This window comes from Manis pentadactyla, chromosome 10 (assembly GCF_030020395.1).
Source record: "Manis pentadactyla isolate mManPen7 chromosome 10, mManPen7.hap1, whole genome shotgun sequence".
Classification (NCBI taxonomy): domain Eukaryota; kingdom Metazoa; phylum Chordata; class Mammalia; order Pholidota; family Manidae; genus Manis; species Manis pentadactyla.
In genome coordinates, this window is record NC_080028.1 from 113,055,353 (window position 1) to 113,077,743 (window position 22,391).

The following is a 22,391-nucleotide window of genomic DNA, read 5'->3' on the forward strand; positions in this document are numbered from 1 at the left end:
CTCTCTAGCTGCCTTTAAAACTCTTTCCTTGTCATTGATCTTTGCCATTTTAATTATTATGTGTCTTGGTGTTGTCCTCCGTGGGACCTTTCTGTTTGGAGTTCTGTGTATTTCCGTGGTCTGTTCGATTATTTCCTTCCCCAGTTTTGGGAAGTTTTCAGCAATTATTTCTTCAAAGACACTTTCTATCCCTTTTCCTCTCTCTTCTTCTTCTGGGACCCCTATAATACAGATATTGTTCCATTTGGATTGGTCACACATTTCTCAATATTGTTTCATTCCTGGTGATCCTTTTATCTCTCTCTGTGTCAGCTTCTATGCATTCCTGTTCTCTGGTTTCTATTCCATCAATGGCGTCTTGCATCTTATCCATTCTGCTTATAAATCCTTCCAGAGTTTGTTTCACTTCTGTAATCTCCTTCCTGGCACCTGTGATCTCCCTCTGGACTTCATCCCTTAGCTCTTGCATATTTCTCTGCATCTCCGTGAGCATGTTTATGTTTTTTATTTTGAATTCTTTTTCAGGAAGACTGGTTAGGTCTGTCACCTTCTCTGGTGTTGTCTCTGTGATCTTGGTCTGCCTGTAATTTTGCCTTTTCATGGTGATAGGAATAGTTTGCAGAGCTGGGACGAGTGACGGCTGGAAGAACTTCCCTTCTTGTTGGTTTGTGGCCCTCCTCTCCTGGGAGAACAGCGACCTCTAGTGGCTTGTGCTGGGCAGCTGCATGCAGAAAGGGCTTCTGATTCTTGCCCGGCTGCTATGGAGTTTATCTCCGCTGTTGCTGTGGGCATAGCCTGCCTCGGGCCGCTGCTCTGATATGGTGGAGCCGCATTGGAGGGGGAACGGCTGGGAGGCTATTTATCTCCATGAGGGGCCTCCTTGCTCCCTGCTGCCCAGGGGTTTAGAGTGCCCAGAGATCCCCAGATTTCCTGCTGCTGGACTAAGTGTACCAGGATGCTTCCATCCGGTTTTGGGGTCCCTGTCCCTTTAAGACTTCCAAAAAGCACTCGCTTTTCTTTGTCCCAGGTGCAACGTCTTCAGGGACCCGCTCACAGATCTTACTGTCCTGTTTCCCTAGTTTCCAGCACCTCATGCATGCACTGTGTCTGCGCTCTCGTGTGGATGGCTGGGGCTGGGTGGTATTTAGCAGTCCTGGGCTCCATCTCCCTCCCACTCTGACTCCTCTCCTTCCGCTGGGAGCTGGGGTGTGGGTCGCTTGGGTCCCACAGGGCTGGCGCTTGTATCTTACCCCCTTCGTGAGGCGCTGGGTTCTCACGGGTGTGGATGTGGTCTGGCTGTTGTCCTGTGTCTTCTGGACTCTCTTTTAGGAACAGTTTTCTTTATTGTATTTTCAAAAATATATGTGGTTTTGGGAGGAGATTTCAGCTGCTCTACTCACGCTGCTATCTTGGCTCCGCCCATAGCTCATTATTTTATATAATGAAAGCTTCATGCTGCTTAAATTTGGGCTGTGCCATCCTCATGGTTATCATCATCACCATGGTCACCGTCATAACCATGGTCACCATCGTGATCACTGTGGTCACCGTCATCAGTCATCACCATGGTCACCGTCATCACTGTGGTCACCGTTATCACCGTGGTCACTGTCATTACCATGGTCACTGTCGTGATCTCTGTGGTCACCGTCATCACCGTGGTCACTGTCGTCATTACCATGGTCACCATCATCACTGTGGTTACCATCACCATGGTCACCATCACCATGGTCACCATCATCATCACTGTGGTCACCGTCATCACCATGGTCACCATCATCACCATGGTCACTGTTGTCATCACTGTGGTCATCACTGTCATGATGCTGGGCCCTTGTACCTTGTCAGGCACTTTGCTAAGCACTCTCTGTGCTTTATGTCACTAATTCTGAATAACAGTCTTTATTCTATCAATGACAGTGAGGTGTAGGTTTTTTACAGCGTTTACAAATGAAGAAACTAAGGCTTAGAGAATTTCAGGAGCATATACAAGATGACAGAGATTTGAACCTACATTTCCCTGGTATCAACTTCAGTCTTGTAACCACTATGCTTCATTAGAGAGTCCACCGTGTTGTAAGAAGGACTACGATTCTTGGCTCTGTACTTCGTACAAACCATTATGCTATCTGGACCTCCATCTCCTCATTTCTACTCTGGGTTTAATCATACTTTCCATATTTCATAATGCTGTGGCTTTGACTGGGTTTTCCCAGATAAAGTGGGTCACTTTTTTTTATTTCACCTTTCCTACTTCACAATTTGACTTTTGTCTTCTACTGTATAATAATAATTTTTGGTCTTCTTGGATCTCCCTTTCTTTACAAGGTACCTTCACCCCACTTGGAAGTAGATGGAATATTATTAAGTGTACAAAATAAGGCTAAAATATATTATGACCGATGGAGGAAGAATAATTTCTTTCCAGGTTGAAGGGAATATGCATCACAGAAAAACAGAATAAAAAGGATTGTGAATAGGTGACTCAGGTTAAATCTACCACTGAGATGAATTCTAACAAACTTAAATCAATATGTAAGTAGGGACAAAAAAATCTCATGCAAAATTTGAATTTTGGCAATAAAATTCTATTAAAATGCTAATATTACATTTCTTCTCATTATAGAAAGCAAAGCAACATGCAGTTTGAAATATAAATTAGAAACAGACACATTTGAAAAATAAGTTTACAGAATCTTCTCACATAAAATGATTAAAGGGAAAAGGAGTTTGTGAAGTGAAGGAAGGGAAATAATGTATCTATTTTTTACAATGCATAAAATTGTGAGTTAAAATACCAATTCTAATAACTTCATTCTGAATTCTGCTATGAGAAAAAAGAAATGTTAAAATCCATAGTTCAAAAAAAATCCATAGTTCATATAATTTTATTGTGGGAAGAGCCTTTCTAGAAAATTCTTTCTAACCTTCCATTGTAGAAATGGGGAGACTGAGACTCAGGGAAAATAGCTTGCACCAGATTACACACTGCTAAAGCTGACTGAATAAACCTAGGAATCCTCTTTCATACTTAGTGTTCTTACATAATGTGACAGTCCAAGTAATCAGTCTAATATAGGTAACAGCAGTAGAGCTGTTGTGTGTGCATGTAAGATATCCTTCCTTTGTTTTATGTCATTACCCTAGATCCAGACCCACCATCAGATTTCCTGATTTTTGGACAGGAAGAGAACACAATATATTTGTCCTGGCAACTCCCACAAGGAGGCTTTGAAAAGTTTCAGGTAAAGAGCAGAGCTACTATCGCACAACCTTAATGTTTATTGATGTCTTTATTTCCCTCTTGCTTTTCTCCTGATTTTACATTAATGGTTTTAGAAATTATTGTTATGGTTTTAGAAATTATACTCCTTTAATGTAAGATTTTACTTAAAGGTAATTTCTCTAAGTACTGCATCAAAAGTACAAACTTGTCATCGGAGGTTCCCACATCTGAGTAAAAGCTGATATTTGCCTTTAGAAGAGTTTGGTTTTCACTGGAGATAGATAGACATATGCTTCTGCAGTACAGAAGTGTGCATAAGGAATGTTGGTGCTGGAGGACAATGCTGACAGAAGCAGCCCGAAGGAAGATTCCAGAAGTTAGAGCTGGTGATGACCAGAGGCTCTCTTTCAATTTCATCCTAGAGGTTTAGTTTAGAGGGAAGTTTAGCCCAGGGAGAAGAGCAGGAGAGTAATTTATACCGAGAAGCCACTTTTCAACTATGTCTGCTGTTATTTGTAAGGTAAATGTGTACATTTTTGTGTTTTTTGTTGTTGGTAATGTAACCTGGCATCATGCGCAGAAACATTATACATGCCCTCAGGCTTACACTGTACTGTCTGCAGACAGAGTCGGCTTCCAGAGACAGCACTGTTGCTTGGTACTCCATGGGAGCAAACGACTTCTCCACACTTTCATGTGGTAGGAGATGGTAATTGTAATTATAGGCAGAAAATAACCTGAAAGTTTTTAAGCAATAAAGAAAAAATGTATTATATTAATGCAAGAGTGCTTCATGGAGACCAAGGTAAGTAATTTAACTGAGTGTTGGGAAGAACTGGAATCAGATATTTTACAGTGATTGAGAACCCAAAGATTATTGATTATTTTCTTTCTGTCTACTTCTGCTCATCCAATCTTTTTTTTTTTTTTAAAGCCAACTTTCTTTGCTAAGCAATCCATGTGGTAGTGAAATAATGCCCTGCAGAAATTCCAAGTACAAACGATCCATTATCATCCACAGAAAAAGATTCTCCCTGCATTCCCAAGGAAGGGACTGATTATTCCAAATTCGATTACACACCTGGTCCAGTTTCAGTCAACTTTGTAGGTCCCACATCGTGTAAAAACTGGTGGCCACAGTCTGTGGTGATTTGGATTATAAAGAGAATCATTAGCATCTAGGCAGATACAACAAAAGATGTTTCCTGTAACTAAAAAGTAACATAAAATTTAATAATTTATGAACTGAAACAGTCTAAAATTAACTAGCGCAATAAAATTACCAGGTACTTGCTAATTAGTACATCTGGGTTTTATATTTGAGTTTGAGTTTCTTAACAATTAAGGCTAATAAAAGGAACAAGATAATAGTCACTACATGACAGGCATAAAAAGAATCCACATTTATTTATTGTACCTGGTATTAAAGACAAACAGATAATATTATAGATCTATCTTTAAGGCTTGTATAGAGTATAAAGCCTTCTAGTGGCTCCCACTATCTAATAATATACATCCTGCTTACTGTCATCTTCAGAGCCAGACTCAAATAACCTCTCTAACCTGTTTTCCCAGTATCCCATATTTCAGTTGAATTGTATTGCCTACCGTTATCCATAAATTTTGTGTTTTCCAGATTCTATTTTTTTTCATATTGTCATTCCAAACAGAATACATTCTCTTCCTTGTTTTTCTTTGATTCTTCAAGACCCTGCTCAGATAATCACTCCTGCCATAAAAACTTCCTTGGACACCATTTATCGATCTCCCATACTAGAAATTTTAGTGTCATCCTTGACTTTTCTCTTTCCTTCATGTCATACATACTTGCTCGCTGAATCTTGATGACTTTAACTTAGAATTACTGTGAAAATACTTCCCTTCCTTCCCATCTCCATTTCCTCTGCCTTGGTTAAGCTCCTATCATCGCTGTTGGTTCCTTTCTGCTCCCAAGATCAAGCCATGCTTCAGAACAGTTCTTCTAAATCTGTTGAACGATCACCTCATCACCTTTTCCTTCACTCATCTTAAATTCCAGATGGGTATTGTAATTCATTAGACATGTTAGTCTTTCTTTCCTCAATAGCATACACCTCTTTGAAACTCATCTCTGCAGATATTTTCCTCTCTGAAGGCTTCATTTATATATTCCTCACTCTTACCATGTTTTTAGGGATGACTCCCCAGCTATTTCTAAACGTAGTGATTTAATCTCTTCTCTGACCCACCAACTGTCTGTGCATGTTTTTATCATAGCATTTATGCAATACACTTGTTCTGATGTCTGTTCAGAAGCAGACGTGATTGCCCATCAGGAATTTATTTGGATTCAAGGCAGGTGATGCAAACACACTCATCTGTGATTATGAATAAAGTACATTTAGTATTCATAACAAATTGAAGATTCTCAGAAAGAGATAGGCTCATGCGGGGGTCCAGTGAGAAGGGGAGCAGATAGGAGGGAGGAGGACTTGGCTTCTGGTTTTAATTGTAATTAGAAGGTAGAGCTGGGGCAGGGACTTTCTGGAGGGCTGGGAAGCTATACAGTTTGAATATTTTCCCAATATCAGAAGCTAATCTAAGGCCTTCTTATCTTGAATGCCAGATGTGGGTTAGGCTGGGAGACAGGTCGAGATCTAAAAGTTGTCAATAGTCAAAATAAGAAATGGAATTAACCTGTTAATTGCAGTGCTTAATTATGTATAAAGATGAAAGGAAATGAAGCAAAAGGAGATTCTTTTATTTTTTAGTGATGGGATATTATGCATGCCTTTAGGCTGAGTTGAAAGAGTCCTGGAATAGTACAGTTTCATTCATTCAAAAAATTCAACTTTGACATTACAAGAATCCATTCCTTCAGCAACAAATCTGTGTCTTCAGGGTGTTTACATTCTCAAATAATTGCAGAAATGAGTTAGTTCCTAGAGCAACAGCTCAAAAGAGATTGTAGAGGGTAAGATCAAGTCCAAATCCTCTGAGACCAAAAGGATGGGTGGTACTATGTGTTAAAGATCTAGTTGATTAATCGAGGCAAATGTCAAAAGGAACTGTCTTAAACAAATAAAATATTTAGTTCACCAAGTATTGTCAATTCCATTTTTGCAACATAAATTCCAGTTTTTTCTTAAAGGGTCCTCAGAAAACCAAACTATCTAAAAGGCCCTACCAATGTGACACGATGGAGTCTATATGACATTCAAGGTCATTCAAGTCTAAGTCATAGAGAACATAGAATGCAAGTATCTTATGTGTCTCATGAAATCACTGGACATCAACTTCAATCTTAAGCTCTTAGTGATATACTTATGCAGAATATTCTGGTGATGAATTTTATGACAGGGTTTTCTTTATAAAACAGAAGTCCTTACTTTGTTTAGCCCAGCATTCTGAGAGTTCAGAATAGAAGGAACATTTATTAGTATGGACAGACTGAAATTCATTTAAACACTGAATGTTTGTTTTAGTTAGTAATCTCCTGAAACTATTAGATTGCTAGATTTCTTTACATGATTGCTGGGAGTACAAAAAGATTTATATCCCTTAGAAGAATCTCAGAGCTATAATGAAGGTGCCAGTGAAGCCACTGAGTGTGTTCATCGCCACTAACTGGCCTTGCAGGCAATGCTGAAGAGACTTCTTTAAGCTGACAAGAAAGGGCACTAGTTATTAACAAAAAAACTTAGAAAAGTATATATTTTGCTGGTAAAGGTAAATGTAGTAAAGGTAGTGAATTAGCCACTTATAAAGCTAGTGTGAAGGCTGAAAGATAAAATGCAGTAAAAATAACCATAACTGAAATAATTACTCAAGGGGTACACAAAATAAAAAGGTGTAAAATGTGACATCCAAAGCACAAAAGATGGGAGGGGGAATAAAAATCCTGAGTTTTAGAATGTGTTCAAATTTAAATTGGCTTCAGCTTAGATTAGACTGGTGAATATAGTCTGTTATATGTCAGCCTCATGGTTACCACAAAGCAAATACCTATAGTAAAGACATAAAAGATATTGAGAAAGGAATCTAAGCATAATGTGAAAAAAAGTCAAGTCACAAGGAAAGAGAGCAAGAGAAGAAAGGAACAGAGAGGAGCTGCAAAATAGCCAGAAAGGAATGAACAAAGTGGCAGTAAGTACATACCTGTCAATAATTCCTTTAATGTAAATGGATTAAATTTTACAATCAAAAGGCAGAGTGGCTGAGTGCATAAAAAAACAACTCATCTTCAGATGTAAGGAATCACTTCAGATGTAAGGACACACAGAGATTTCAAGTGAAGCAATGAGAAAAGATGTTCCATGCAAATGGGAATCAAGAGAAATCGGGGGTTGCTCTAGTTATGTCAGACAAATTGGACTTTAAAATAGACTAATAAAAGTCGAAGAAGGTAATTGCATAATGACAAGGGGTTCAAGCCAACAAAAAGGCATAGGATCATGTAAGTACATAAAGACATTTTAATAGACCTTAAGGGAGAAATAGATACCAATATAATAATAGTGAGGGACTTTAATAGCCCTCTTACATCAGAGGATAATCACCCAGGCAGAAAAGCAGCAAACATCGACCTGTTGGTGTATGTCTGCTAGCATCACTTCTCCACATCCTGAAAGAATATTTAGCTATCCTTAGGGGTGGAATTCCAAAGTTATTATATACTGCATAAAGCAACACTTCCTTTTATTTGTCCAATAGTTTCTTCCTTCCCAGCTTCACATGCTAGTCTTCTAATACAGTGCAACTTTGATGTGCATGTCTATGGTCAAGTTCTCTTGCATAATTTTACAAAGTGTGGTAGGCAGTATAGTCAAATGGGAGAATCACAGCCCCCAATCCCAGCTTCACCTCTCCTGTGAGATCTTGGACAAGTTTCTATACACCTTTGGTCCTGTTTCTTTATCTGTTAAAGATTATTGTTATTCTATAGAATTGTTGAGGGAATTCAATGAGATAGTGTATTTGACAAATGCTCTGATGTGTAAATTGTCTGAGAGAAGGCCTTTTGTCTGCTTTGATCACCATTTAGTACATTGCTGAGATGAGGATCTGACATAGAGCAGGAGTCAATAAATGTTTTGATGAGCGAATGATTCAGTTATCAGTTTTCCTTTTCTTAGTTTTCACAGTTCATATTTCACAATCAAGGAAGCTTAATTTTAATACGATCTATTATGATCTATCCTTACCCTCTCCCTTGCCACACAGCATTCAGAATGCTCGTTCTTAAAAGCAAAATAGTTTTTTGTTATGTCGTTCTTGTGTTTAAAGGACTCCTTACCAGGTGGCAAAGATCTGCATTTCCCCTGTGACCCGACCCTGCTGCCCCCAGTCTCCAGTCTCAGAAAGGGCACTGCCCTGAAATCACTTCTCTGTTATCTTTGATTCTTCCCATTCCCTCGTCCTTCCATCCATCAGAGAGCTCTACCACTTTCACCTCTCAAACCGATCCCAGTGTGTCTACTTCTCTCCTTTTCCAGTGAACCACCCTCTTCCTAGTCACTATCATTTTTTATGGAGACCAGCAACCTAGGTGACGACACACTCTCACCTCCTAACTGGTCTCTGTTTCCTTTCTTAATTTCATTAGTCTACTTTTTACATAACAACCAGAGCATGAAAGTGAGAGAGGGAAAGAGAGAGAGACTGTTAAAAAAACACAATGTCTCTCACTAGTTCAACACCATCCCGTAGATTTCCATTGCTCTTCAAATGAAATCCAAGTTATCTGTCATGGTCTGTGACTGGGTCTTTATCTAACTAACCTACTTGCTCAGTTACTATGTTCCAACTACATTTGGTTGTCTTTCTATTCCCTTGGCATGCCAAAAACATCCCTACTATAAGGTTTTGCTCTTCACATTCATTTAGCATGGATATCTTGCTTCCCAATTTGGTTGATTTTTTTCCTATCACTGAGTTCTTAGCTCAAATATCATGTTCTCATCTCCTTCCTTGATTACCTAATCTAAATAAAACCTCTCTTTCCTTTCGCTCTATGATGTAACTGCATTATCCCATTTATTTATTGAGTTGCTTGTTGTCAGGTGCCACTACTAGAATGTAACTGCCCTGCAACCAGAAGTCTTGTCTATCTTCTTTACAACAGTATACCAATACATAGAATAATGCTTGCCCTGTAATAGATGCTCAATTAATATATGATGAATAAATAAAACTGCATAGCAGTGTTTCCATATATAATTAGGATGATTGTAGAGGGAATTATATCAATAGTGAATATAGTTGCCAGGAAAGTGTGCAACTTGAGATGAACTTTTAGTAACAGGTAGGATTCAGACTCATGGAGGAGAGGATATTCTTCACAACAGGTTCACAAAGTCAGGCGTGAGCATTCTATTTGTGACTTGTAAATGTCATTCAATGATAGTGGCATCTTGAATAATAAATCATTCATGACAAATGTGATCTCTTTTAGACTGATTTGATTCATTCCTATATTCAGTGTAGGTATTCTCTAGTAAAAAGTCTAAGTATTTTTAATGTTAAGTGTAAAAGATCCACGTTATTTCTCCTTGTCTGTCTGTCCTAATTCTCCTATTTCAAGGTGAATACCAAAAGTAGTGATCTTTCCTTGGGGTTAAGCGAGGCCTTAAAATTATTTATTGTCAGATAAAATATATAACCCTAAAATTACTTTTTACTATTTTTATATGAACACATTTTTTTCAGAGATTGATGTTATGAATCTATTCTTAAGTGAAACTTATTTTAAGAAATCATATTGTTACTTTTCAGGATTCCAGTTATTTTTATTAGCTCTATTATATCATTAATGGTTATCCTAGTCTTTCTCAACCAATGAGATTATTTGTTAAATTTTAATCAATTAAGCAACAGTATCCTGGTTGCTTAGCAAAGTGTACTTGCATAATTGGGATCATTTTCCTAATCATTTAAAATTAATTGTCCCAGTTCTTTAAACCATGCTTTAAAAGTAGGAATAAAGCGTGAATTGCATTTCTTCAGGTGGTTTCTGTTAGACACGTGTAGTCCACATACTTGGAGAAACAAACCTCCAGTTTTCAAATTGTATTTTGAAAAATTACAAATATGTTTTTCAATTGTAGATCCCTACAATTTCTTTTCCTTCATTAGTGCCTTAATATGACTCTTTGCATGTGTGAATTTAGCACTCCATTAAGACTGCATTCTGCTATCACATGGTCCTCTCTCCTGCCGTCCTTTTTCATACCAGAAGTTCTCAGCATTCTCCTCACTCTTCCTGTCTCTCCATATGCCAGACAAGCAGGTTAACTGTCAATGATGCCTTATAAATCAATAAGCACTGATATGCTTCTAGACCTCATGATTATCTTCCCAGATTGTCTTCCTAGATTGTCTGCCTAGGAAACTTATCTGACTCCTACTACATAACAATTACTTTTTAAAGCATAATAAGGTTTAAATAATTTGTAAGATTAAGCAGATTACTTTCATTTAGATACATCTTTTACTTCCTGTTTTACAAACATGAAATATGGGGTGAAGAAGAGTAAAGATTGTTATAAGTAGCTTTTAATGAATAAACAAATCTCCGAGGTATGGGAACTATTAGGTTACTGCACTGAACACTTCTAAAGGTAATGCCATTTCTCAAAACTTCAATGAATAATTGATTCACCCAGGTTATGATGAGAGATATGCTGGCCTAGAGTGTAACGTTTATCATTTACCCATTTAACAAAAAATTGGAGTGTCTTTTCTATTCCAGGTATCTGTTTCTGCTGTTTTCTCTCTTGCTATTTTTTTTCTCCTCCCCTAACTAACACTGAATGACATTTATTGAACAGTCCTTTGAATCCTGGCTCTCTCCCGAGGCACATGTGTGAGCTCTCTGGAGGACTCTGGGCGTTATCTCCACTGCCCACTTCCTGGACATGACAAACCGAGCTCTGGCTCAACTTCACCCAGCTCCTCTCAGCCCTTTCCTGTGGCCTTATATCCCACTGCTTTTTGCTGCAAGGGTCTCTTTGCCCAGAGGCCAGCCTTCTTGGATGGGATACTGGTAAGATGGTCCAAGCCTGATCACTCTCTGGTCACACTTGACCCATAGGAGATTCTGGCATCTTGTCAGGGCAACGATGGGAGTGTAATTAGATCCACGGCTCTTGTCTTCACTCAGCTCTTTCTCCCCAGATTCCCTTTTCTCTGATCAACTGGGCACATGAACGGGAAGTTTGCTGCCTAAGTGTATGTCCTTCCGGGAGGTGTCATTCTTTCTAGCACCTTCAATTTATGTAGTAAAACACATGGGGCCCTCCTCATTCAGCTGGGGTGTGGATGTGGGGAGAAGCACCCTATTTCCCATGACTTAGGGAGTCGGGGAAAGCCGTGGTGTTCTCCACTAGGCCAGAAAAGGGACTCCAACGATTCTTGCTTTCTTCTCCTCCAGCCTTCTGCTCACATGGAGTTGGGAGAGCGAATATGCAATCTTACCTAATATTTTTTTGCTTTCTGATAACCAACAGCAAAAGTCCCACTCAGTGTATTTATATATATATATATATATATATATATATATATATATATATATACATACACACACATACATATATATTTTAAATTCCATTTATCTTTAAGTGAAATTTTAAAAACACTTTGAAACTATTGGTCTTTTAATGCATGTACTTCAGTCCACTATGTTCATTATTATGTGAACTTCACTAACTTACTTATCCTTAACTGGCCCCTGACTATTCCTTAGTGAAGATAGGAAGGACCATACCTACCTGTGGTATTAATTAATGTGAATGTGACCAGTACAGAGTTGGTGCTAAGTCAATTCTTTTTAAACCATGAAAAACATAAATTTATCTTTCTTTTTCTAGGTATCCTACTGTGTGGCCTCTAGGAAGGAGAAACCTTTTGAAATAATCGTTTATGGCAACAAGGCCAAAGTAAAGACTCTGACCCCAGGTGTGGACTACATGTTTCATGTGGAGACAGTTAGAGGTGAAGATCACAGTACATCTGTAACGGAAACAGTGACGACAAGTAAGGGTGTATCATGAATAGATTTTTCACTGATAGTGTTATAAGAACTCAAAGTATCTTGGCTTGGCATAAATGAAGCTATTTTAAAACATAAAGCCTGATAGTAAAGGAATAATGATGATCATAAAAATATGATTAAGAGAACTCTCAAAAAGTAGGTAAACTTAAGTAATGTTTGTACATCTAAATGTATTGGGAACTGCATAGAGATTTAAAAAATAGTTTGTATGTATGTATATGTATACGCACAGATGTTATATATAATTTACCCTAATGATCTAAACACAATTTATGTTCTACTGAGGTAGGGATTTGATAAACAGAGAACTTTTATCTCCTCTCTGATGTTTGTACATTCACTGTCAGTCAGTTTCATAGTGTTTTGGGGTGGGGTGGAGTGATGGTATTTGTTATCAGCATTCTTGTGAAAGTCTGTGAGGTCTCTCCCTCCGTGGAGACCAAATGAAATGTAAGAGACAGCCCTGCTTCCGTTGCAAAGCAGATTAAAATGCAGTGATACAGGAATGCTAAAAATTCTAATGCAACCAGAAGAACCGCATTTGAAAGTACCCTTGCTTCTGGCTCTCACCTCCTCCTCACTTATTTGTTCTGTTTCATCTTTATCCAGCATCCAGCTAACTGCGAGGTGGCAGCTAACACACACTTGTGATTATTTTGTGTAAGGGAACGTCTGGTTCTGAGCACTCAGGAGGCACAAGTCTAAAGGAAAGACTACTGGGAGTGATTTGTGATTGACGGAGAAAAGATCTTTGGGAACTAGGGAGGATATTAGAGTGCCACTTAAATTAAAACTCGTATGTAATGTCCTATTTCTCTATTTGCAATACTGAACATGTAGGATGTTATACATGAACAAATTCAAGGATTATTACAAGATGTTTAAATGATATTAATCCTGTTTGCTTTATTTTTGCATGCATATATGCAATTTTTGTTTATATATCACTTACCTTTTCAATAGAACCATCTAGGATATGTGGTTTAACATTAAAAGCTGTGAATACTTCTTCTGCAAAATTAATGTGGAATCCAACAGAGACCAACTTCACTCAATACAAGATTTATATATCAAACAGAACATTTGTCAAAGAATATCTTATTTGGGAAATGATGACTGAACACACAATTACAAATCTGACTCCTGGTGGAATATATAACATCATGGTACAAAGAATGCGAGGCGATGTTGCAGGATCTGGCACATTGATCAGAGTTGTTGCAGGTATACACGTTCTTTAGATATTTTACAAATTCACATTTGTACTGCATATTGTACTGTTCTTTTGAGCTGTTTTCCTTTTTCGACACTGGTCATGGGAGCATATTTCTGCTTTTTCTCAGCTTCTCCAAATGCATTTTAGGTAAATTTCCTGAAATGCCAGAGCGCAAAGTTGAGAGATGCTTTAGAGCTGCACTGTCCACAATGGATTATTTGCAACATTTGACTACTGAGTGTTGAAATGTGGCTAGTCCAAATTCAGATGTGCTGTAAGTGGGAAGGACACATGGGGTTTCAAAGATTTCACGTGAAAAAGAAAGTGGTTATCACAATAGATTATATGTGAAATGATCTTTCAATATAGTAAGTTAAATATACTATTAAAAGTAATTGTATATGGGTTTTTATGATTTTAGTTTTTAATTAATTTTTATTAAAAAATTTATAATGAGGTACACAGGATAAAGTGCAAAGATCTTAGTGTGCAGCCTGATGAATTTTGACATGTGTGTGTATATTCATGTAACCATTGTCTAGATCAAGATATCAAACATTCTCACTAATTTTTTCACCCTGCTTTTTAAATGTGACTCATACTATACTTTTGCTTGGATGCTGATGCTTTAGAAAATCACAAAACTTAAGCATATTTAAGGCTCTGAGATTCCTACAATAAAGAAAACTCTTTAATTTAAAAAAGGAGCTATTAGAAAAAGTGGCTTAATCACCTAACATCTATTAAGCTCTAAGAACTTAGGATTCTGAGGATTAACTTTTGGAAAATTCTGGCCTAGAAAAATATCTAACTAAGCCTAGAATTCCATTTGCTGGGCTTAATTAAACTAAACACATTATGATTTTTTTTCTCTTAAAACTGCAAATATATCCACCTTCAATCTGAGTTTTATTGGTTAGTAATAATTAGGTTGAGAGTGCTATTTTTGTATCATATTTTCCCACTTTTTGAGAGGTCAAATTCCATGGAGTGCAAATCATGTATTTATTATGGATTTTACTTTCAGTTAAATGAATCTTCTAGTTCATATACTGGAATCCTTACTCTTCCACAATGACTTAGGCATCAATTAATCTCTATTACCTTTTTCTGAGGGCACGTCTCCCTCCTTTCCACCCAGATGACCACAGTATCCTACTAATTGACTTCTCACTGTCATTTTTGCCTCTTTCAAAATCATACATCATCCATATACCATTCCAGGGTAGTCTTTAAAAAAAAAAAACAAGTCAGATTGCTTTCCTGATTAAAATTCTTCCATGTGTTCCATTGCATTTAGGGGAAAAAAGTCTAAAATCTCTATTATACACGATCATTAGGCTGTTCTTCTTAATCCTAAAAACAGGCTAGCTTTTCTCAGTTCCGCTACATTCTGTCCATTTCCGGGCTTCTATCCAATCTGCTCGGAAAGGTCTTTACCAAACTGTCTTGAAGCTTCCAGGACTTTCCTTTTGATCAGATTGGCACATTTCCAAACAAATATATTCTTCCTCTTCTTGGTGAGACATGCTTGTTTCTTAGCCAAGAGTCCTTCTCTGTGTAATCTTAAACCACGGTCTAGGAAATTGCATCCTATCTCACCACCATCCCAGTAAGCACACCTTCATGACTTCCTTTTCCTTCCAGTCTCATCCCTGTCTTTTTCTAGTTTCTTGCCTAAGAATTCACAGATATTGGTTACTTTCTACCACCCCTGAAGAAATAGTATTGGCCCTCACATAAATTAATAAGTGGAGCAGTAGTTAGTGGGACTTTTGTCATGTTAGATTTTTGTCTATTTTAATATGGGCTGGTGAGGAGAATCAATCTCTTTTCAGTCAAGCTTGAGAAAACAGAGGACATAGGTTTGTGCAGAATGATCCAGGAAAAATGCCCACAGCTATGCACGACAAGGGAATTCTGCTCATTACACATTGGATATTTCTCTGATCTTTTACCTTGGATTTACAGTATTTCTGAGGAGTTATTATAAAACTACAGTGCTTTAGATGAACAATTGGGAGATGATGCCAAGAGAATGTTTGTTTCTGAGCATGTCAAGGTAGAAATCAATTGATCAATATCAGTTTGGGGTACTAGGGAAACATTAAAAGCATTACAGGAACTTTTCAGAGATAAAGAAAAAAACTTTTCCAAAAGTATTCCCCCTCTCTCCACACCAGAAATTAAGAAACTGACCTGTTAATGTTGATTTCTATTTTAGGCAACATACCCTAACAGTTTTTTTAAAGAAATGTGCATTTTATTTTTTTAAATCATCTTGGTAGAGGGGGTTTTAAAATGATAAAAGGAGTTCAATGATTAATTTCAGACTCCTTTCTTTTGGAAATAGTATTAGATTGGATCTTAGATTACAGACCCAATCTAATACTTACACATGCTTGGTTTCGTAACCTCTCTTTCTCCCCCTATATTGTTTGTCTGGAATCTGCACTAAAGATAAAGCGGTGTGAAACCCTGACTCCTTGATCACCAGTCAGAAGTCGTTTACATATAAAACTCCCTTCTAGGAGGTACAGGCAGCATCAACAAAACTTTGGGAATAGTGGAAGCAAAGGTAGAAAAGTATGGTTGAAATGGCTAGGACAATTAGTATTTATTACTTCAAAACTATGTAAAAAGTTAGCTTTTCTTTTAAAGAAATGCTTAGCTGAATATTCATCAGAAATGCTCACCCTTTAAAAAAATTGGGCAATTTTGGTTATTTTTTTTCCAATTATCTTCTGTTTGATGAATATCCAGGTAATTGGATAAATAGTTCGTACTTTGCTTTAAAATGATTCAGTTTTTCAATTAGAGCATAAGCTTTAAACAGCAATCTTGTCAATCAATAAATTTTAGTAGGTAAAGAATAGCCCAGAAGCAGATACACAAATTGATGCATAATTTCTGATCGTCATACTTAAAACTAGCCATTGTTAAAGATACACATGCCTAACATTGATGTATGGCTAGAGAGATGATTTAAAGGACTCAATGCTTTCTAACAATGTGATTATTTTGAAACTTGACAGCTTACTGATTTTCATATGTTCTTTGAAGTTTTAGGGGAATAACTATTTCAAACCTCTGTATTTCAATATCAGAACCAGAAAAACCCACGAAACTTAAAGCCTTCAATATTTCTGCGTATTCCTTTTCTCTGTGCTGGAGCCTGCCCTCTGGCCACGTGGAAAGGTTTCATGTGGATCTTGTTCCTGACAGCGGCTTTGTTACTATCAAAGATCTTGGAGGTGGAGAATATCAGGTATAGTTTTCATTATCCTGTTTACGGAGCCAACTTGTATTTATATTTGGTCCTAATAGGAAAGTTGTTTATGAAACTCATCCACCATGAAAACTTACTCCTTGGAGAGTTTTTAAATGCCTATGATGAAGATAAAAACAAGCCAAACTGATGAGTGTAAGTTTCAGTATCGGTTGACTGTTACCTCAGCAACATCTATGCCTTTTTTTTTTTAAGTCTGCCCTGAACCTACAGCCGGCCATCCAAGGGTTCATGAATAGTTTAGCAAAGAAAGGGCAGAGCTATTGAGTAATCCAGGCTCATTAATTGTGTGCTTGCCAGGAGGATCTGTCTTTAAATCATTAATGCAGGCAACATTTCTCTCTAGAGCCATCAATGTGATTCCACTGCCTGAAATATGTAATAATGATGGATTTTCTTATCATTTTTCTTTTGCTTTTTATTGGAACTTCAGAGACACAGGTATTCCATATACATTCTTAAAAACCAGGGATAAGCAATGGACTATAGATTTCTTAAGACTCTTAAACAGTTGTTTCTTATGACAGTGAGCTAGATAGAAATACTGATAGTCTTTGATAATGCAGTATATTGTCTAAGTTTTTGTTATGTTATTTGTTAAATATGTGATAGAACAAATTTATATTTTAAAATAATATGCCCCTTGAGGTATTTTAAATAGTGCAGAGTTATATAGTGAAGTGATATTTTATTTATTTATTTATTTATTTATTTATTTATTTATTTATTTGATTGTGAGAGATGTATTATTTTGGCTTTCTTGCTTTCCAGAAGGAATTTTACTGCATGAATTGTCTTTGGTGTTTCAGGTTGATGTTTCTAATGCTGTTCCTGGTACTAAATACAATGTAACCATTGCTTCTATTTCTGCTACAACATACAGCTCACCTGTCAGCAGAATAGTCACAACAAATGTAACAAGTGAGTATGTTTTCAGTCAGCCTTTTTAATGAAGTATTTGGAGCCCGTATAAATTTATTGGGTGGAAATACTTCTATTAGCAATATATGCATTATAGGCCTGAAAGCTCTTTAGTTATTAAAGCAAAATGGAAACTTAAGAAAGTGATCTGTTTAGAACCTGTGTTCTACTGTTTTTTAGCTTCCTTTACTTCCAGAGAAGAAGCATAATTACTTTATACTTTTTTGTGAAGTGGATCAGAGAGACTCTTAATGATGATATTTAAATAACACAGAGCTATGAAAATAAACTCACTACACTCGCTCAGGAACAATTACTCATTTTGTAAGACTGTTTTCTTAGTTTCTGAGTGTAAGCCTCGCACAAGTAAGTTTCTTTATAAAATGATCTGGCATCAAAAATGTATTTGGCATGTAGTATTTAGTAGCATTCCATTTTTTACATTCTTTATATAAAAGAATGTTTTTGGTATTCCCCTAAGGATTTAATTTTTTTTTCTTTTGGTAGCAAAATTTGAGGGAGGATAAACACATTCAAGACACCATTAGTCTTTGTGAATTTCAAAAGTCTAGATTTGTAAAAATATAACAGTTTTACCTAGGACTGAAAATACAATAGTTCTTTGATGTTTCAACACTTTTTTTAAAAAAAATAGAACCAGGGCCTCCAGTCTTCCTAGCAGGAGAACGAGTTGGATCTGCTGGGATTCTTCTCTCTTGGAATACACCACCTAATCCAAATGGAAGGATTATATCCTACCTTGTGAAATATAAGGAAGTTTGTCCTTGGACGCAAACAGTATATACACAAGTTAGAACAAAGCCAGACAGCCTGGAAGTTCTTCTAACTAATCTTAATCCTGGAACAACATATGAAATCAAGGTAATTGTTTGGCTAGTAGTTATTTAGTATTAAAATACTTCATCCATTTAAAAAGTAATGAACTTTTGCCACCTGGTCAGGCCTTCATGGCGGACCCTGTAAGTGACTAAAAAATGATCATTGGAGTTGCGGTCTCAGTGCCCATCTGGGTTCTTAAAACCTGAACAAATGTTGTAATCTCTTTTCATTTTTTTGTGTATTTATATAATTTATCAATTTTAGAGAGCATTAGCTTAGTAACTTATCAAAGAATAAATCAAGTTAAATACTTTAGACTTTATAAGTGAAAATATTCTGCCTTCCATAAACTTAAAGTTAGCTTTGTTATTTTTCTCTTAATCCCGTTGTATTTATATGTTATCAAAATTTTGGATAATGGTATGCATGTTTCTAATGAGCCAATTTCTCAAACACAATGAATTCAATTCAGTTCCATTAAAAAATTCTTTAACGTTTACTATATGTTTTGTGTTTATAACAATATTTAGTCCTTTACAGTGTTAAATATGCAAAATTTAACATCTTACTTAAAAATTAAGGAAGAGTATATAAAAAAAGGCACACCTAAATCAGTTAGGCTATTTGAAAATGCTTACAATTAAGATATGTATATGGTAGTTCCAGGGGATAGTAAAAAAATAAAGCTATGTTCTTGCTCCTCTCTATACATCAGTATGTTCTTAAGCTTTGAAAATAACGATATAGAGAAAAAAGTTCATAAAAGATATGTAAATATGTGATAAAAAATAACTAAGATGGCCCTCTCGATGGTAAAGAGATTTTGCCGCCAGAGTTTCCTTACTGGCAACATGCCTATTTGTGGAATCAAAGAACACAGTGTAAGAACTGGAGAGCACATTACAAAAGTGAGACTTCTGCAAATGAGAAAAGTAAGAAACAAACGTTTACCAATGCAGAGCTCAACATCAAAGATTTGTGGTGGCTATTTCATTGCAGACACATGTGTTAAAGAGTAAGAAACCTTCTTCTGACATCTGAAAAATGACATAGGACAGATATTTTCTATTCGTAAGCACATACTCAGATGAACTGATATGTTAAAATATGCTACTGAAGGTAATGCATAAGGATTAAATGTTAATGTAATATAAGAAGCTGCTGCTGACAGGTGATTTAGCCAACCTATTTCTGCTTAGATCTATTTTTGTGGCATTTGTATTGTTATTCCTTTGAATTCTCTTATTCCAGGCCTATTGGGAGACCTTTGTTATTCTTCTCATTCCACACTTCATAAATCATAGTTGTGACCTTTATGCCACTCAAATAAATGTTAGCCATTGCAGAATTCCCAAGGGTATTTGGCATTGTACATATGATATCTTCAGATGTAGATATCAAATCTACATGATATGGGGAAAATCCTGTTAAGCATTTTACATGTGTTATTTCATTTAATCCTAAGAACACTCCTATGACATAGATGCATTATTATTCCCATTTTAAAGAAAAGGAACATGAGGACTAGAACATTAAGTAGACTTCCCAAGCTATTCACCCAGGAATTGGTAGAGTTGCTGTTTTTATCAAGGTTATCTGGCTCCAGGTAAGGCATTTGGAAGAGCTTAGGAGTAATCATCTCATTTGCAACAATTTCTCTGCCTATTTTAGTCAATTTGACTAGACAACCAAGTTAAAAATAATTTGTCCATCTTTTAAATTCTAGAATTACTTAATTTGGCCTACTTGTTTTTAAAATTGAGTATCTATTTGCCTGATTAGACTATAAACTCTAAAGCCAGAGAGCAGATATACGGTGGTGTCACAGACATAATGCCAGTGTCCTTCATGGAGTGAATGCAGAGGGGAGAGCCTGCACTTCAGAAGAAACATCTCAAATGAATTCTGGTCCTACTACTTATTGCTGTGTGACTTTGGGCAAGTTACTTGACCTCTCTCAATCAGTTTTCTCATTTATAAGATGTTTTGACTACACCTCTTCTGATAATGTGGATAAAATGAGATGTTTAAAACCTAGGAGATCTCCTGGTTCATGGAAGTTGCCTATAATACTGTTACTGCTACTATCAATAGGCTGTAAAACTTGATTATTAATTTCTCCATTAGGAATCTGAGAAACCTGTCAAATCAAACCATGTTGTAAATAATACCCTCAGGGGAAATGGAAATATGAAATAATCCCATATTTGCCTTCCACTTCGGGTGTATTATAGGAATTAGAGGAAAGAGTGTCTTGATCACTTAAAATGTAGACAAATCAAGGTTTTTATCATTTCAGATTCTGTTTACATAGAAAATAAAAAGCTTGAACATAATTTGTTTGGTTTATTCTAGGTTGCTGCTGAAAACAGTGCTGGCATTGGAGTGTTCAGTGATCCATTTCTCTTCCAAACTGCAGAAAGTGGTAATTTTCCAAAATAGTTTATTCCTAATTAACTTAGTTATGAGTTTTTGTCATTTAAAATAAACAGGAATATAAACAAAGTTTGATGCCAAAACGCATAAAATTTTCAACAGCATGGCCATTCAGTTAATTTTAGAGTTAATTTATTCAGTGAAGTATATATTCTTTCTGATTCTAAAAGAAGGAAGTGTTATCTTAAAAACTTTGAGAAAAACAAAAATCTAAAGCACACAATGTTGTATCTATGATCCTGTTATATAAAAGACCCTGTTACTATTTTGGGGCATTTCTGGCTGGTCTTTATTTTCTCCTGTGAATATATATGTGTGACTATATATTAATCAAAGTATCCGTGTGCCTTTTATGCAAGTATATAGCCTGTTTTTCCTGTTAACATTAAATCATAAGCATTTTTATGACATTAGGCTTTTGGAAGTATGAATTTTAATGGTCATTATATTATTCTATAACGTGTAGTTATTACCCTGCCAATTCAGAACACCCCTGTTCTTCCAGTGGCGGAGAGAACATCTTGATGTTACCTTGACTCCTCTCTCACACAATACACTCTCATCCATCTGTGGTTGTGATAGCACCATATCAAAACACACCTGAACCTCACCCCTGTTGCTCATCACTAATCCATCATCATTTCCTGCCTGTACAACTGAAAGTCTCCATGTGTGTTGTCCTGCTCCCATTTACCTGCCTACAGGTGACTCTCTCCACAAGTTACATCATCCCTTGGAATACAAGCCAGACTATAGCTTCTTTCTTCCTAACATGGTTTGTATCGCATTCAGAATAAGACCCGAAGTCCTTCCATAGCCTCGTGCTCCGTGCTCTTTCTCCTCTCTGACTTCATCTCTTACCATTTGCCCCTCCCTCCATCTAATCCAGCCACACTGATCTTCCATCTCAGGACCTTTGCACTTGCTGTTCCCTCTGAGTGGAATGCTCTTTCACTAAATATTCATAGGACTCTCTCTCCTAATTAAAATATCATGTTACCTTTTCTGACTACAGTTTCTAAAATAGCCCCTATTTATTCCTGTCCATCTGTATTTCCAAAAAATTTATTTTTCTTCATTGGAACAGTGACATAATTACACATTTGTTTGCTTATTTTTTATTGTATACATGACCTTGTAGAACATAAACTGCGTGATAAAAATAAATTATTGGAGATGTTTTGCTTATTTAATAATTCTGCTATTTATTTATAATAACAAAAGTGAGAACCAATGAATAGAAAAATGGGTAAATAAATAATGGAATCTCCATTCAACAAGTATTTTCTGTGGTGTTTACATTCTAGTGGGGTAAAATAAATAACTGAGTTACTAAGTAATATGTCAGGTTGTTGAGAAGAGCTATAATTTTTATAGTTTTGTGCAGTTATAAATGCCGTACATATTTAAAAGATAAAAATCCCCCAGTGGT

At 36.4% G+C, this 22,391-nt stretch overlaps 1 protein-coding gene across 1 annotated transcript in view; it reads left to right on the top strand.

Moving 5' to 3' along the window:
* Positions 1-1,565: 1,565 nt before the first annotated feature.
* The window catches only part of PTPRQ (protein tyrosine phosphatase receptor type Q), a 218,203-nt gene continuing 197,377 nt past the window's right edge, over positions 1,566-22,391 (top strand). The window contains exons 1-7 of the mRNA XM_057488019.1: positions 1,566-1,836; positions 3,148-3,245; positions 12,073-12,238; positions 16,581-16,741; positions 17,572-17,683; positions 18,339-18,565; positions 20,879-20,948. Coding sequence (XP_057344002.1) covers positions 1,566-1,836; positions 3,148-3,245; positions 12,073-12,238; positions 16,581-16,741; positions 17,572-17,683; positions 18,339-18,565; positions 20,879-20,948 — 1,105 coding nt within the window. The remainder of the gene's footprint in view (positions 1,837-3,147; positions 3,246-12,072; positions 12,239-16,580; positions 16,742-17,571; positions 17,684-18,338; positions 18,566-20,878; positions 20,949-22,391) is intronic.